The 17685-nt window shown below is 37.3% G+C and overlaps 1 protein-coding gene across 1 annotated transcript in view; it reads right to left on the reverse strand.

Annotated features, from left to right (window-relative positions):
- Window positions 1–7336: 7336 nt before the first annotated feature.
- The window catches only part of SLC39A12 (solute carrier family 39 member 12), a 33314-nt gene continuing 22965 nt past the window's right edge, over window positions 7337–17685 (reverse strand). Inside the window, exons 10-12 of the mRNA XM_085309435.1 lie at window positions 14093–14251; window positions 12460–12647; window positions 7337–7465 (exon numbers count right to left, since the gene is read on the reverse strand). Coding sequence (XP_085165561.1) covers window positions 7337–7465; window positions 12460–12647; window positions 14093–14251 — 476 coding nt within the window. The remainder of the gene's footprint in view (window positions 7466–12459; window positions 12648–14092; window positions 14252–17685) is intronic.

Below are 17685 nucleotides of genomic sequence, written 5' to 3' on the forward strand. Positions count from 1 at the left end.
TTCTAATACTCATGGGTCTGCTCAGATGGATAGTACCTGAGAGATAGCATCTCTTCAAGGCTCTGGCTCAGTTGCTCGTCATCTTTTCTGAATGCTGTTATGCTGTCCTGGAGTTACTAGACCACCAAATGTAGATTGCTCAGTTATGCTTTTCTGAATTTGATATTTACAGCTACTTGCTGCTGCTGCACTTGCTGTACCATGTATATAGATGACTTTCGTGTGTACACTTCACACAGTGCAGTACTCATCCACTTTTGAACTGGGATGGCAGCCAGAACATAGGCATGCTCCTTCTCCAGAGCTAGTACTAAACCTTTGCACGGATATATGAAGATGGCCTTTCAGGTCCTGAAATTACAACACACTCCCAGTTGCTTTCTCCACCAGCTGCTACTGATAAATCCATCCAAGACCACCAAGACAACAGCAGTATACTTCAACATGGAATATAACAGAATGATGTGCTTGTGTCTGATACTAGTAGCAGTGCCTTTCAGATGAAAGAAGCCGAATTGCTGGTACCACAGAATGGATGATAGTCTCCCCTACTGTGTGGTTCTCTATGAAATTTTCAAGTCTTTGTTGCCCTTTCTGAACTTCACAAGTCACAGACAGTTGCAAGACATTACTCCAAAGTGAGAGAGAACACCATGCTCCAAAGCGAAGGAGAACAACAGATAAGGCCCCTCATGTAAGACTATTTTATGGGTTATGTTATCTGCATAGTGCAGATTGGTAGGTGGCAGGACAAATGCCAGAAAGTCCCTACTATAAATGCCAAAAAGCATTTGTGTGTGAGGTGACATGCCTGTGGATCTTGCATGCAGTGATACTGACAGCTGTAATACTCTGAAAAAATTGTCAGGCCTRAGATGTGGCTGCTGCTCGCCTACCATATAGCATGGTGCGGACAGCCCAGGAAACTATGCTAGTGCCTTCATCGCAATATTAGAGTCTGTGGTGAGACAGCAGAATTTGGCAACATCTTAAATTAAGACTGGAATGTGTCAAAATAATTGCCTAGTTTGTACCCTTATTCTCATCTCTTGTGGTGTATCTGGGACAAGTCAGGATAGTTTTGGCTGAGCCCTGGGAAAGAGATGAAAGAGTGTTCAGTGGCACAAAATGATGTCATATACAGTACATATACATATGTATATGTATATACATATACATATAGTACTGGATGGTTATTTGTAGTTGGTCAGTGTTATCTCAGGCCATTATACAGGTAGTGACTAGACAGATTTAGGTTGCCAAGTAATCCTGTGCTCTCTGGCACTATCAGAGCTGAGGCCCTGGGGAAGAGGGACTGCCATGTCTAGAAGCCAAGACTGAAGGGGATACAGTGCTCTGTTTGGGTGTCCTGCGATTTTGATGTGGGAGTAGAGCAAGGTCTGCAGGTTTTTATCCTTATTAATGAACCTCCTATTAACATTTTTAACATAGGAGACTTTTTGTTATCCTGGGAGGTCCCTCTGCAGAGAAGTGACATTCCCTTCGGTCAGCCAAACTGATGAGGTACTGTGGATTGCACTAGAGGAGCCTGTACTTACCTCCTTATCAACCAGACTGCTTTCATGAGATCCTTGATATGCAAAGCCAAGAAAACATAAACTGTCTAACAGCCCTGAAGTGAGCTCCTTCAGGACAATTCAGAGACAGCTATAAAACCTTTGATCCTTTCCCTACAGTTACTTAAGTGGTGCACTAAAGTGCGTGGGAGCCTCAGGAAGGTCTCTCAGTGAGAGCTCTGGAGTCGCCCTGCCTTCTCTGTCTCCTGTCATCTCTGCAAAAGGAAGCAGCATAAGTCCTCTGGGATTCCAACATCCCCATCCACCAGGATGTTGCTCTCCACTGCCATCAGTGCGAGCTTGGCAGTGACTTCAATACAATCAGATTCCTTTGCAGCGTCTCCCATTGCTCTTGGCCCTACTATCAGAGACAAAAAAGGAAGAAGGCACTTCTTACATTCTCCTACGTGACCCAGAACAACAGCTCTGCATGTGGATTTTTTGTTCTTTTGGAGAGAAGGGAATGAAGGTGGCTCCAGTAAAATAAATTACATGACTTTTTGTTTTGATTAAAGCCATTGTGTAACTACTGCTTGTATTTTCTGTAGTCACATTCCTAAGGTTACAATCACAATAGAAGGCAGGTTATTTTTAAGACCAGAGGAAGACTTGATGAAAGGTTACAGAAAAGCAAGGCAAACCAACAACATTGATAAAGTACATTCTACCCTTATAAAATTCTCATCTCTAATCCTCACTTTGATATAAACCTGTTGTTGGTTTCTAGACACAGGCTAAAAATTGTTACAATGACAGTATGCTTTCTCAAATGCAATTGCAAGAAGAAAGAAAACAAACTCAAGTACATTTATTAAGGACAGGTTGCAATATCAAAATTGATCTTGTTTTCTTACACTATAAAGGCATTGTTTTTGTCACTGGAGAAATGCCACATTCATGTTTAAAGTGAAAAATACAGTGCTGGAAGAGATGGCAGTATTTAAAACATGCAGATGAGCTGCAGAAATTTTCTAAGGGCATTAGGATAGCTGGTTGAAAAAAAGGTAATATTTATTTTAGGAGTCACTGGGTAATGTGTAACATATACAAAAAAAGAGAGGTACAAGGTCAGCCCTCTTATGCTTAGGAGCCCTTCAGGGCTGGAATTGGAACTATTTTTTATGAGGCCTATTGCCATTTAACTTCCAGGAAAAAATATTATAGCAAACAAATTCTTTCTCTCTTTCATTTTCTCTCACTTTCTGTGTATGTATGAAAGCAAGGTATTTTCTGTTTTTCATCTTAATGGCTCCTGAAAACTGAGAATAGATGAAAGAGAGAAATATTAACCCTCTTATTTCAGTAAAATTCATGTATCTGTAGTTTCATATATTTTAGAGTTTCAAAGGAACCTTATGATTATCTAGTCAGAATAGTCTGACAGGCTGTAAAATCCCACCAAGTAATCTCTCCATCAAGCACATAACATCTGTTTGAGCAGTTGCATACCTCTTAGAAAGTTATCCAGTCATGATTTAAGGGCTGCAAGTGATGAAGTTCTGCAGCCCTTACTCAGGATCTGACTCAATGAAAGTGTTGGCATATTCTGTTCTCTGTCTGTTAGGCTTAGAGGAACAGAAAGAACTATCTGACTTTAAATAGTCTCACTTGAAATCTGTTTGTATAAACTCTACAGAATTTGAAACAAAATGTGAGTGCATCAGAATACTTTTGCACCACTTTTTTGTCTCTTTTAAGAACATAAAACCATATTCAGGCTTTTCAGAGATCACTGACATGAAGATGAGTCTGTGACAGGTGCTGCACAGGCAAGCATGGGACTCTGGATAGCGCAGCCCCTGGAAGAGAGGTTTACTCTGGGGTGCTCCCCAAGATTTGATGAACCCTGGGTGCACCACAGCCAGAGCCACCACACTGCAGTCTGGGGGTGCACCCTCCACTAACCCCATGAATGATCAGTCCAAAGGAGAAGTGACACTGAAGACCTCATCATAGACAGCTTGTGCAGAACGACCTGTTAATGGGCACGGTGTTACCCACCCAGCAGTCCTGGGGGCTGAGCACCAGGTCACCTGCTGATGTGCACCCTGCCACTGACCAGAGCCCTGCTGCTGTTGTGTAACTGAGGGCTGGCACTGTTCTGACTCACTACAAAAGGGAGCAAGTCGCATACCTGGGTGTGGACTTGGACCACAGTCAGCTGACCTGCGGACCCATCTATCAGTGGATCATCCTGATGTCAACAGCGTGGYGAGGAGAAACTGGGGAAAACTCTACCAGAGGGGTGGCCCGTAAGGGGCGAGAATGGTTGTACCATTCACTCATAACTGAACTGTAGAGTTCTGATATATATGTGTACATATATATATATATATATTCAGTTCTGTTATATTCCTAGCTTTGCTATACTTTTGGCTTTGTTATGATCTCTTAGATTAATAAATTCTCACACTTGACAAATGATGATCTGTCAAGTTCAGTGCAGCTAATCTCAGAATCTGAAAGCATCCCCGGCACCCCTCTAGTGGTGCATCACTGTCCTGCAGATGGGTCTTGGGTTTTAAAGTGATTTGGTTTTCTATTTCAGTGACCTATAGGAATAGTTTCCAGCAGTCTGCACGGAGCATTGTTCCTGAGATACAGCTTAGTCTTGTTTACTTCCTGGTAGAGCTCCATCTTCAGTATCTTTTTAAAGATACTAATGTCATGAAAATTATAGGAGAGGCACCAACTTCAAGTAGTGAGATAAGTTCTCTCACAGATATCATAAGAATTCAAACTTTTGGATGCTTATGAGACTTCAGGTATTCAGACTTGGCACTGACTCAAAATGGTGACCAAATCGCTCACTTAATGACAGATATCACAAAACCATACAATCTCCATGATGGAAATAAGGACTAACTGGCATTCTGATTTGTGCATACGGTGGAAACTGGATAAATATACTTGGTTGTTAAATGTTATCAGGAAATCTGACATAAACATGCAGCCAAAAGATGGCATTTCTAAACAGATGCATGTACAATATGTTCACAAATCGTGCTAGGATGTGAACCCATGCCGCTGTGTAACACCAAACAACAATCACAAATAACTTGCTCTGTGTCAGGCACACTGATAATGGTAAAAAATATATCAAAATACAATAATATTGCCAAAGTGTGATCATACTGGTAACCTTATTTTCTCTAGCAGTGAACATTAAGCATATAAAGGCATTCAAGCTACAGTAGCTCTGCTYTTTGAAATAACAAATGTTTCCAATATTCATTTGCACCCTCTGATACGAAAATAGATTTTGCTTACGTCCAGTGGTGTCCTGCTATAGCTGGAATTGACTGTCACAGCTGAAGGTCATGAAGTGACTCAGTGCCAATACAAACAGATGAAATATGAAAAAGCCACTTTTTAAAAATCTTACCTTACTAAAAGAAAGCACTAACTCCTGGAAAATGTAAACTCAGAAGAGAGAAGTATCAGCCATGGCTTTTCAGCTAATCAGGCATCTTTCAAAGTTAAACCAACAGAAAGAAGCAGTCATAATATTTGTGCACCTAAATAAAACAGGCTAGGATTTTACTTTGGGGCTTGAAACAACTCAGTTCATTTCCTTAATCAGATAAAGACTTTCTGTGTGACCTTGGATAAAATTTTAGGAACAAGGTTTTTGAAGATATGAAAATGCCTAGACATACATTTAGATGCTTATTGGGATATTTGGTACAGATTCTCATAACTAACAGGCATCGAACCCAGGTATATACTTTTAAAATATCTTTCTTTAAGTGTTTTTTTCCAAGGATAGTCTGTGGAAAACTAGGGATCCAAAAGTACGTGAATCTGAACTACTGTAATCAATACAATTCATATTTTTTTTATTTTAAAATTGTGATACTAAGGTAGTACGATGCCTGTGGAGCTTTTGAGAACTGACAGTACTCTAGTAGAGTAATCTCTCTTCTCCTCTGTAATATGAGAGTCATTTTACCTTCAACAGTTGCTGTTGAAATAAACACATGAAACGCTGTGAGACRGCCATAGTATGGTAATGTTGCCTTATTTCAGGACTGGTTTAGACAATGAAGAAAAGTACACTTTTGGCTGCGTAAAGAATATGTGTTGCTCTCCCTGTTTCAACAGTTCATCAGAAGAGAGAGAAAATTATTTCTACATTGAAAGGACCTATCTCAACTCACACATAAATTGGATGGGTAACAATTTCTCATGCCAAAAATTGTAGCGTCTAAGTAATAGAAAATGCACAGCTGAGAGTTGCTCAGTACCTTTTGGAAGTTGTTTAGCACCTCAGAATCAGGACAGGACTGGTATATTTGTTTCAGGCTTGATTGTGTGACGTTAAATTAAATAAGTCCTCTTTAACTTAAGCAGAATTCTCCTGAAATCAAGAGGACTAATTATACAGAAGTCATTCAAGGTAGAAGGAGTCACAGTGAGGCCATAAGGGAGCACAGCTATGTGCATTTTGGACAATTGAAACAGCGCTTTCCACAGTGCATATGGTATTTGTATGAATAAGCTAAATGCTGACTGGAAGGCATTTTTAAGTACTTATTGGTGCTTATTAAACATGATGGTTCAAAAGCAGTGTCGGCTCAAGGAATACTTTAACTTGAGGAAGCTGGAAGGAGTCTTCGGGAAAAATTACTTTGAATATATTTCTTATAATTTTTCATAAGCATTTACTATAAGCAACTGTCAGAGGTAGGCCAATGCTTAATGAAAACTTGTGGCTGATTAAGTATGACAGTTACTATAATACAAAGCTGGATTGTCACAGATGCTGTCACATATATAAGAAAAAATGTTACAGTCAAAAAAGATATTCTGATATTTCTAGACTATAAGCTGTGTAACACATTCGAACTTTAAAATCTGTACTTGCCATTTTTTCCCTGCTACAGTGGACCAGCATGATATGAGTACCATTCTGTTGGCAAAATTATAGAGTGTAGATTATATTATAATTTAATTTGCAGTATGCAATTTAACAGTTTAGTTTTGTTGTACGTTTTAGTTTATATTTATTTACATTTACATTTATTCTTTGTACGATGAGGCAACAAACCTTTCTGCTTCAAATTATTCAAATATGACCAGTCCAGTTTAATTATTGCATATAAAAGTATTTTATTCTTTTCTTCAATCAGACTGTAGAGATCACTCAGAGCATTCAACTAGAATAGTCTCAATAAAAACTAATCACAGAACCACAGAAACACAGAATTGGTAAGGCTGGAAGGGACCTCTGGAGATCATCTAGTCCAGCCTCCCCGCTCAGCAGGGTCACCTAGAGCATGTTAGACAGGGTTGCATCCAGGCAGGTTTTGAATTTCTCCAGAGAAGGAGACTCCACAACCTCTCTGGGCAACCTGTGCCAGTGCTCCGTCACTCTCACAGTGAAGAAATTCCTCCTCACGTTCAGGCAGAACTTCCTATGCTTCAGTTTTTGCCCGTTGCCTTCGTCCTTTCGCATGGGACAACTGAAAAGAGTTTGTCCCCATCCCCTTGACACCCTCCCTTCATCAAAAGCTCCTGTGAGTTTGAGCATGGGATTCGGGAAACTCAGTAACAAATAAAACCTAATTCTAAMTATTCATGTTTAAAAAAATTATAAAATCTGAATAAGTTAATAAAGTGAAACAGTTATCTACTATGTTTCAGATATAAAAATCCCAACAACTTAATTTATATATCACTATAGCAGACAGGACAAAATTGTGAATAATGCTATCCACTGTCATAAGTGGTACTTCAAAAGATTTCCAACAGAAAACTTATATTTTAATTTTCTGTTCATATATAGCCAAAAGTAACAGGCAAAGCCAACCTAATAGTAATCCAAGGTTCTGTAGGAGAAACATCAACCAGGGTCGCCGTGTCTGAACATGAGTCATTTCAGGAAGCTAAAAAAAGAATAAGACACCAGAATGAGAGCCAGATATATTCATCTCTGGGAAAAAAAGTCTTATGGGAAAACAAGACAAACTTAATTTAAAAAAAAGGCTTTCAAAATCCTGGGTTTCTGAATACAGCTATTAATCTGTAGCATATTCTGCACATTATAACATCATAGATCTTGACAGTGAAATATTTAAATTAATCAAATTCTACCCATTTTGTCTCTTTTACCAGCATCAACAAGAATTGTAAATGAGATTCCAAAATCTGTTAATTTCTCGGTAGTTTTTACTAATTTTATACAGCTGAATGTAAGGAAATGCTTATTTAGTAAAATTAGTGATTCCTTTTTGTGGGAATAAACTAGTTTGAGTTATTTTCTTTTTGTACTATATATAGGGTCAATCCCTCTCTCACTGACAAAATTGGCAACATTTTTATTTACTTGAGCTTTAATAAGGACATAAGTAGAAAACAGAATTTCTTAAATATACTTGAAAAAACTATCTTCAATATTCTTCTCCATAAGTTTTCAATCAAGAAAGGAACATTAGCTGTTTATAACCACATTATAAGCTACTTACACGTTGATCTTCCACCTAACATGATCTTTTTATCAATGTTTTAAACAAAATGGATGTCTCAATAGAGCCTATGAAAATAGTATTTCAGGCTTAGACTCTCTTAGTCTTTATGCYTGATGAATTATACACACCAGAGGAGATACTAGTGACTGCTAGTATAGTCGCATCAATTTTGAAAATATAGAGTCATGGCTTTGTATTGAGGTTTTTTTTTTTTAATCTACTTGCTGTGAACTTCAAAACATGATAAAATATTTAAAAGCTGTAGTGAGTTGCCCTGGCACTCTCCCATCATGTTGCCTTCCTGCTTCACTCACAGCCTGCRCTTGAATGAATCTACTTCTTCCCTCTGCTCTTTCCAGCCTCCTCGCACAAGCTGTAACAACATTAGCCACTGGGAGACAGTGCAGTGGTGCTGGGGAAGGAGGCTAATAGCATATGTTTACATTTATTTGCTATCCTTGTCCTTCCTTCTGTCAGAGATGGATCTCTGGGTCTGCTCCTTTCTCTGAAAGTTGATACGGGCCCTCATGAAAACTCTAGAGTGAAAAATCTGTCTGCAGTTTAAAATTGCGGGGGGAAAAAGCACGCACCCCTCAAATCCTACATCTTTGCAACAACTAAGCAGTAGTTTAAATTATGGTACAAATTTGCATCTTAGAAACTTATGTAGCTAGATTGAATTTATATTTAAAGATCAACAGAAATATTTAAATTTAAATTAAATGTAAACACCTCCAAGTGCTCTTGTAAATCCAAATTTGAATTGACAGTATGACACATTCTGAGCATGTGGTTTTTGTTTTGTATGTAAGTAAAAACTTATATAAAAATATAAGACCTATGCCTGAATCTAGGATTCCAGTCTAGACATTCAATCTTTTTAATTAACCCTTGTAAGCAGTCTATTTTATCCTCTTCCTYGGGGCACAGACAAACATGTTTACTAAAGTAGTACTACAGGAAACTTTTTCCACTCCCATTGCAAAAACTAGTATTTTCTCTTAGCCATTATCAATACATATTTATGATATATACATATGCACAACTGAYTGCTAAGAAAGTGCACATTTTAAAAAAGGAGTTCCGAACAGGCAGCACCGTTCCTATGTCCGATGCAGATCTCTGCTCCATTCACCTACCACATGTACATAGCATCAAGCACACAGGTCATTTTGATAGTTTTATCTGTTGTGGCATCCCTGCTTATCTCTGAAAATAAAAGTTGATTGCTGACACAGTATCAACCATGAATCCCGAACTGTCGGTGATCCTGTCCGTACACAGATGTGTGTGGTACAGCACAGAAATACTGCCTGTTTGGGAAGTATAAGCATAATCATGTGGTAGAGGCACAGCACTTCACAGAGGAAGGGAACAGAGCGATATATTCAATAGCGATACAACACTTGCTAATAGTTGAAGTTTGTTGGAAGCAAAAGGTTACTGTTAACTGAGGGGCTAATAAATACTCACTGCTGCTCATGAGCACATAAAAGGTAAAAAGAAAGAGCAATAACTATGCAGAAAGAAAATTAAGCATCAGAGGATGCTTAATTCTGTGCAGGCTAAACAAGGGTTCTGCTAGTCTGGTGTGTATATGGCGTGGCTGCTGAGCTGCAACAACACAATAAGCCACACAAAAAAATACCGCTTTTTCTCCAAAATCAGAAGTATTTCTGAGGTCAGTCAGAGAAAAATTCAGTTATGTGCCTCAGGGAGCAGTTGGTTAGTTTATATTTCTTAGATGACTATTCTTTTTCTTGCTAAATTAGACAGTAAGTCTTTTTGGTCAGGAACCATATAAACCGTTTGTACGATYACCCAGAATTGATGTCCCTGTCCTCAGGTTTTAATATAGTGCACGTGATTTCATAAATACTTATCCATAATGATTACTACATAGATAATCATTTAAGAGGTCAGTCAAGGATTTGTAAGATTATTCCTGTTGTGAACTGAAAAAGATGACATGTTTTATCAAAGAAATAACTCATTAGAGTGATTTGCTCTGTTCCTTTCCATATATTGGCTTTTCTGTTTTGATTCAGATTAATTAATGAACGTGCTCATATTGGAAATAATATTCAAGACAAGGTATATTATTAAAGAAAGGATCTTTGTAAATAGTCCAAATCATAATTATATTTATAGCTAATAAAACTCTTCTCATTCTGAACAGAGATCATGCACAAAAAAAATCTCACTATACTGATCATGAAAAGCTGTTCTTCCGCACAATCTTACAGGTGCTTACACACATGCATCTTTTGAAGCCACCTAACAATTTATATTGTAATATTACCTATGTGCATATACATTTGCAAGACAATACCTCTTGCAAATCCTCCTTCCACCTTCCCTAATTAGTGGGAAGATGAAAATTTGATGAATTCATTGGTGAAAAATGGTAATGGAATCATTTTATCCTTTGTCCTTCTCCTTAGATCTTTAAAATGAATAGCCTACCCTGCTTGTTAATGGAGCTAGAGTCCCATTTTTAGAAACTGAAGAACTTTAATTAACCATAGAAGTAGTTCTGTGCAACCTTCTTGTAGATCATTGCCAGGAAAGCTGACGATTGCTATTCATAGATGAAAATACAGAGCACAGAAATCATTTCTGTGCAGAAAGTTGAAAGATATACAAAATATAGCTGATTTTCTTTTAGATATACTAAATAAGTGTATGAAACTTTTAAGATCTATAGATTCCTACAGTGCTACAGGAATACTTCCGAAATAATGTATGCCTGTGATATTCAGTGCTTGCATTTCTGACAAACATAGGTGAGCAACACAAGAGCAGTTCTTTTGACAAAATGCAGAGGAAGTGTCATTGCAATTCCCATTGTGACGAAGAAGGAGGTGAGAGAGAAAATATTCTTCCCTCTTTCTCCCCTCTTCTTTCTCCTTGTCATGTCAAGAGCAAGGTCATGGTGAGGTGCTGAGGACAAGGAGAAACATATGTGTGTCTGCCTACCATTGTGTCTTCTCTTGGACTTTACATATGGCACATTTTTTTGAACAACTAGGGAGAAGCATGATGTTGTTCTGGGAGCTTGTGAATCCCTGATGGATCCTGATCCCATATGGAAGCAAAAGATAGGCCTAAATCCTTCTGAGCCAGCTCAATAAATCCATACATATTGAGTAGGTACTCAGCCTCACTTCCACATTTCTCTGCATCAGGACAAGATCAGGACAAGATCTAACACATCTAAAATCCTTAGGCAGTTTCTCACAGGCTCTCAAGAGCACTGTGTGTTCACTTTACTGTTGTCACAGTAGTAAATACAGATTAAAATAAACCCAAGGTCTAAGGTCCATGGCTACAAGTAGATTTTTTAATGGGTTATAATACTAACATGGCATATCAGTTTGCTTGAACTTGCTAAATGAAACTAGAGGCACAAGGTGGGGGGTGGCAGTGAAAAACCAGAGACAATCACACTTGGAAAAAACATAGTAATAATTTATGAAGAGACAGACCTCATTTTTTTTCCCTTTGGATCTAATGATTCAAAATATTCTGCTTTTGTTCAGAAGGTTGCAAGCAGCTTAACATTGGTACATGTTATAAAGTTAAAGAGCCATGTGACAATTAAAACTCTAATAAGCTGGCAAGGTAATTAACTTTTGCATTCTTAAGAGTGCAACATTTAGCTATTTCTTCAATAAATGATGTGGTCTGAAGGATCTGCATGAATTATGATTCAGTCACTTTCTTCCACAGTCCTTAGACCTTTCTCTAATTTATATCTTTACATTTTGTTTTTCTAAATGTTAGATCATTGCTACTGATTTAGGAGTATGAAAAATGACAGGCAAATGTGAGAAAGTTGAAATGATCTGGTGGGTTTTGAATTGCTTGTAAACTCATCCAAACTTCTCTGAGATAGAAAGACTGGCTAGAAAGAGCATAAGATAAGCATTTTCTATTTAGTTCAGAAACTGCAAATTCTTACTGAAACAATGGGTGAAATATATATAAGGAATATAGAACACAAAGGAAAAAAATAATCAAGTCCCTTAAGATTTAAAAAACCTGCACATTCAAAGTTTTCCTTATCTTATCCTAAGTAACTCTTCCAGGCCTAAAAATATATTGTTTACCTTTCTTCTTTTACAAGCAGTAACTAGTTCTTTATGCCTTTCTCATATATTAGTCTCTTTATAGCCTTTATTTCACCTTTTATTACTAATTATACCTATTATGGCAGCGACAGCAAAGAAAAACAGATTTCCATTGTTCATGCTGCACTGAACAGATGCAGAGAAGAAAACAGGCCCATCCCAAGAAACCTATAAACTCTTTTTCTCTCCAAGTTTATCCTGTCATACACACACTCATTCGTGATGTTGCTAAGTTAAAAGGAAAATGAGGAAAATATAACAACAGACTGATGTTCTCACCATTTCTGCTAAAGATAAGTACAAGAACATTCCAGCTGTAACAGTAAAAATCCAGTTTTGAATGCATGGGTCAGCTGATACAGAAAGGCCAATATAAAGCCCTAAGAAGGCTGTTAGTGCACTTATAAAATTCATCAAAACTGCAATCTTCGTGGGAAGTCCTGTACTTAGCAGCACAGCAAAATCTCCTGGAGAGAGGAAAAAGACAGAAAATTTATTATTTATCTGATAAACATATTTTAAAAATTCCTTGGTAATAAAACATGAAGGAAAGATATGCACAAAGAAGATACTGAATGTTGGAGGGCTGCCTTTAGATTTCTGTAGAATTTGCTATAAATGCATGTTGTGTGCAAAAAAAAAAAAATACATATCCATTTGTATTTGTTTAGCTGTTCCTAAAGATAGCATACAGTATACAGGAATGGCTTTCTGTTAGTTCTCGATGTTCTGTGACATTTCCAACTTGGACACATGCAAAAGTGAAATCACATGCTTTCCCAGAGTTTCTAAATCTTTCTTAATTGGGAACTTGCCAGCTAAGATCATGTGAGTATATTCTCATCACACTCTTTTGAGTGTTTTACAGGTGCCACAAGGCAGAGAAACCTATGCTGATCTGATTCCAGTTTGAAAGTTTAATGCCAGTGATTTCAGACATAATTAACTATGATAAATAACAGATCAGAATCCTAACACGGAAGATATTTCTTCTAAAATAAACCATTTCCTGACAGGCCCGGAGCAAAAGATTTTTAAAATTCTTCTCTATGACAATGGAAATTATTGATTTGCTTCCTACGCCACTTAGACACAGGGGCACCACTGCACCAGAATTAAGTAGGTCTGTCTTTGGAGTTATCTGTTCAGTATTTTAGTAATTTCTTTTCCACACAAACATGAATTCTGCCGATTTTGTAAGAATGCCCCATCCCACCTTTTTGTTTGGGGAAGTTATCTATACAGGTAGCACATAAATTAAACCAGTCATTTAATAAAGGAAACTGGAATCCATATTTCTCATTTCAGACTTGCCAGCATATGTATGTTCATCAGTACAATATCAGGAGCAACTGCAGCCGTACTAGAAGATTTGTAACACAGAGATAATGGAGGAAAAATGTTCAATAGAGCTATCTCACTGTCCTGCCTGCTAGTACCACGACTAATATATCTTCTTTTATTATCTTGTTGTTTGTGATTAGTAGCAGGAATGAGGGCACTATAAAGAACGCGTTGTTAAATGGTTCTGCTGCATATTAAAACTCTTGGATAACCCATTGTGCCAGGTAAGCCCATTCGGCACACATAGCTCTTGCCCTAAGCTCACCTATTTTTTTGTGTCTGTACACATCAGAATAAGAGGCCAMTGTGACCTAACAGCATTTACAGCTGAAGAAAGTAAGATGGGATGGCAACCAATAATTAGGGCAGGAATTCCCCCCCCCCCTTCTTTTTGTGAAGAGGAAAGAGAATTTCCTGCCCTCTTCATATGCTCCATCCTCATGCAYTATACTATAGTTGGTGATGCTACAGTGCAAAAAAGTCCTATTAAGGTCATAAAGTAAAGAATTCTTTGTGAAATTTGGAATTACAAAGCCAATCAGGAAAAATACACATATATATTTCTTACCCATTTCATGAGGAATTTCATGGCATAAAATAGCAACAGTCGTTGTCACACCTGTTTCTGTTGAGGATGAAAACGCTGCTCCTATTACCAAGCCATCAGCAAAATTGTGAAGACCATCACCCACCAGAACCATTATTGCTAACAAGCTCATTTTCTTACCTATGAAGCAAACAAAGAAAAAAAGCTCAAGGGTTATAATAGGAACAGTTATTGTAATTTTTGCTTTTATAAATGACTTGTTTTTTCAGTAAATTTAAAGATAATACCATGAAAAGTCACAATAATCAGAGGAGAGTAGAGTCTGACTGTTTTGTCCTTATTACACTGCTTTCAATACACTTGAYAGCAAAAGACAGGTTGCAGAATAATTCAGAGATGCAAATACCAGGAAGTAGCTTCCTTTGGGCCTTTTTTACTAGGTCAACTATTTAAACAAAAAGCTAGAGTTTGGTTTGAGTCCAGTCTCATGATATGCCTTAAGGGTTTCCTATTAATCCCTCTTCGGCTGCTGAAATTCACACAAGTTTTCCTGTGTCTCAGATTTTTCTTTCCTTAAAAGGGGGGAATTTTTCCACCATCGCTCACAGAATTGCATAGCTCTAATGAAGAGGAATATTTAGTTTCATGMAGTTGATCATCTGAATACTGTAAGGCATTTTAATACTGAGCAATTTTTTCAGGGTCTGCTCTTTATGGAATTGTATTATTGTAATGGTATTGTATTGTATTGTAATATATATATGTACAGTGTTGCAGCATACTCACTTCCAACTTTTATTCCAATCAATTAATGGCCATTATGCCCATAGTACTTCCATGCGTAGTATCACTCATGGATGCAAATAGCTGTTTTCTTTCTCATACTGTTCTGTGCCCTTACTTTAGTGTGGAATAGCACAGTGGATGTTCATGAGAAGGCATCTGATGTGAGAGGAAAGGTAATACTGGTGATATCGGTACTGGAACCAAGTTCAGGACTTAGGAACAGTCTGTGTAGCCTGTATCCCAAATAGTGGGGAACATGCTAGGTGGATTCATGGGGAAGGATTTTATCTCTTCAAGCTGCAGTGAATCAGCTCAATATTCAGGCTGAATATCTAGGCTTGGCAACATAACAGATTGCCCTATCCTGTACTTCGGTCCATCTACTTTATCCACGCTCATTATCATACAAGCATAATCTACTACATGCCACCCAGGAAACTCATCCTGTTCCTCTCTATCTAGCATGGAGAGAACACACTGAAAAAGATTGGTTTTATGCCTGAAGAAGCAGGGTCAAGATCCTGATCTTGCTGACCCCACATAGATATAACATGACAGTCCAAGGAGCTGATGTGGAGCTGCGTAGAACTGTCTGAGTACTGTTATTACAAGGTTTTACTTTAGTAACATTTTTCCAGAGAAGACTATTTTATAGTGATGGGGGAGATGTTTTTCTTACATAAACTGGCTAGAACTGAAGCTTTCAGACTATTAAAAAAAAAAAAAAAAAAAAAGCACAGTACATAAAAGCCTAACAACCGTATTCAGAAAATCCTCCCCAGTTGCCTGGGAGCTCTGCGGGTTCAGAAATATTGGCAGGCTTGTTAGATTTCCCTGCCAGCTTACAGCGTCAGACGTGGATGTCCCCAGTTTGCCCAGCTCTTTCTAAACACTATGGGCAGTTTATAATCAATAGTGCAGGGCTTGAGTTACGCAGAAATGATAGATTGCTCCACTATATTAAGTTTGTGATTTGTAATAAGCACTGGCGAGGATGAAATCATGGCCTGCCCTGAGAAATTATTAGTGTGCTATATTCAAGTATCTGATTGTTGAAAAAGACATAACATAATTACTGAAATTCATTCCAGCACGTTGTCTATAATGTAACACAGGGGTCAGGTCAATGTTATGGAGCATTTGCAAATCTAAACTTTGTGAATTTACTTGACTGAAAGCTAAGAAGATGCATTCAGAAACAAATTTGAATGCTTTTCTTCATTTATTTTCAAGTAAAGCTTCATTACTAGTAACTGCATCATATTGCTGCAACCATAACTATTAACTTACTGCCTCATATATTTCTACAAAGCCTTTTCTTCTGAAACAGTACCACATTCATTTTGATCATTTTAGTGGATTCTCTGCTTAAATAGGGGACTGGAACTCATAACACATGCCATTCCATAATTTTAATAAAGCTAATGGGAGCAGGTTTCCCACCATAGATTATGATTTTTAAGCTCTGAATAACAGGGTTTAAGCAAACATTTACCCATAGATAAATCCTTTTTTTCCCAATGTTTTCGCTACTCATAGAGCAAAAATATTTCCAGTTAACATGTGTCACTGAGAATACCAAATGTAAATGCTACTCTTTGATCTTTTGAGATACTGATAGAAAAGCAAATGTGGATATACCAGGAATAAAGGGCCAGCTCTTCCAGTAGCTTCTTGCTTTCAGAGCTTCTCACTAGCTAAAGTGACTGACTGGTTTTCCAGTCCTACTCAACATGCATTTATAGAGAAGCCTGGCATTTCCAAGGATGTCAGGCTTCCATTCTAGGGTTGCAGATCCATTCCATTTTAGGAACAATCACCTAAATGTTTAGCTCAGTATCAAGGTACCTAAGGTTAATGTGTTTAGTTCTTAGTAAAAACTGTAATAATATAAAAACTTTGAAAATATGTATTCTCAAAAAACAAAACAAAACAAAAATACCCTCCCTATAATAATTTCACTCAGAGCTTTCTAATATATAGAACTGAGCTATTACCAAAAAAAAGTAACCAAAGAATATTACTAAGAAACTATCCCAAATTTAGTTATACTCTATTTGGAACAACTAACTTTGAGATCATTAGAAACATGTTTATGCTTAGTAGGTAGTGATGACTGAATGAAATGGAAACATTCAGGGATGGAGGAGACTCACACTGAAACTGGCACAAGATTATGTACTGATGGAAAGGTGAGACTCAAGAAATGGAAATCCGGTTTTCAGAAAGCAAAGTTCATGCCTCAAAATGGAAATGAAATCCATAAGAACAGAGAAGAACACTAAAAAGCTGTAGGAAGATAATGAAATTGTTAAATAACGAGCTCATGACTTGAGATCTGAGATCATAAAATAAAGGGGAACAGATTATAGTATATAAATTGATTCCAATTAAAATGCTATTCCATCAGTTGAATAATTACAACTCTTCAATGAGATCATTTAGGTACTATCAAATAATTTGGTTTATGCTCTTTTCCCATTTCCTGAAGTAAGCAGCAGCAAAACAGAGTACATAAGAATTATTTCAAAGCTCTCTGAAGAAAATAGTTTATCCTAAAACTGAGTGCCACCAAGAGCCCAGAATTCCATACAAGTAATAAATCATTACGAGTTTTAAGAAGCTATTGCTTTACCACGTAAGAGAAGAAAGAAGCAGAATTATATTAGTATGTGAGCCAAAAAAAAGAAAAAAAAATAATGATTTCACTACCAGAAATAAAGGCCCAAGCTAAGTTTATAACTATAAAAATCTGTTTTGTATTAAATTTTGGATGTTTCTCTTTAAGCAAAAGCTGTAGAAAAATAGTTTGCAACAGTGAGTAAACA

Source organism: Rhea americana, unplaced genomic scaffold (assembly GCF_003343005.1).
Source record: "Rhea americana isolate MKP2758 unplaced genomic scaffold, rheAme1 scaffold_298, whole genome shotgun sequence".
NCBI classification, from domain to species: domain Eukaryota; kingdom Metazoa; phylum Chordata; class Aves; order Rheiformes; family Rheidae; genus Rhea; species Rhea americana.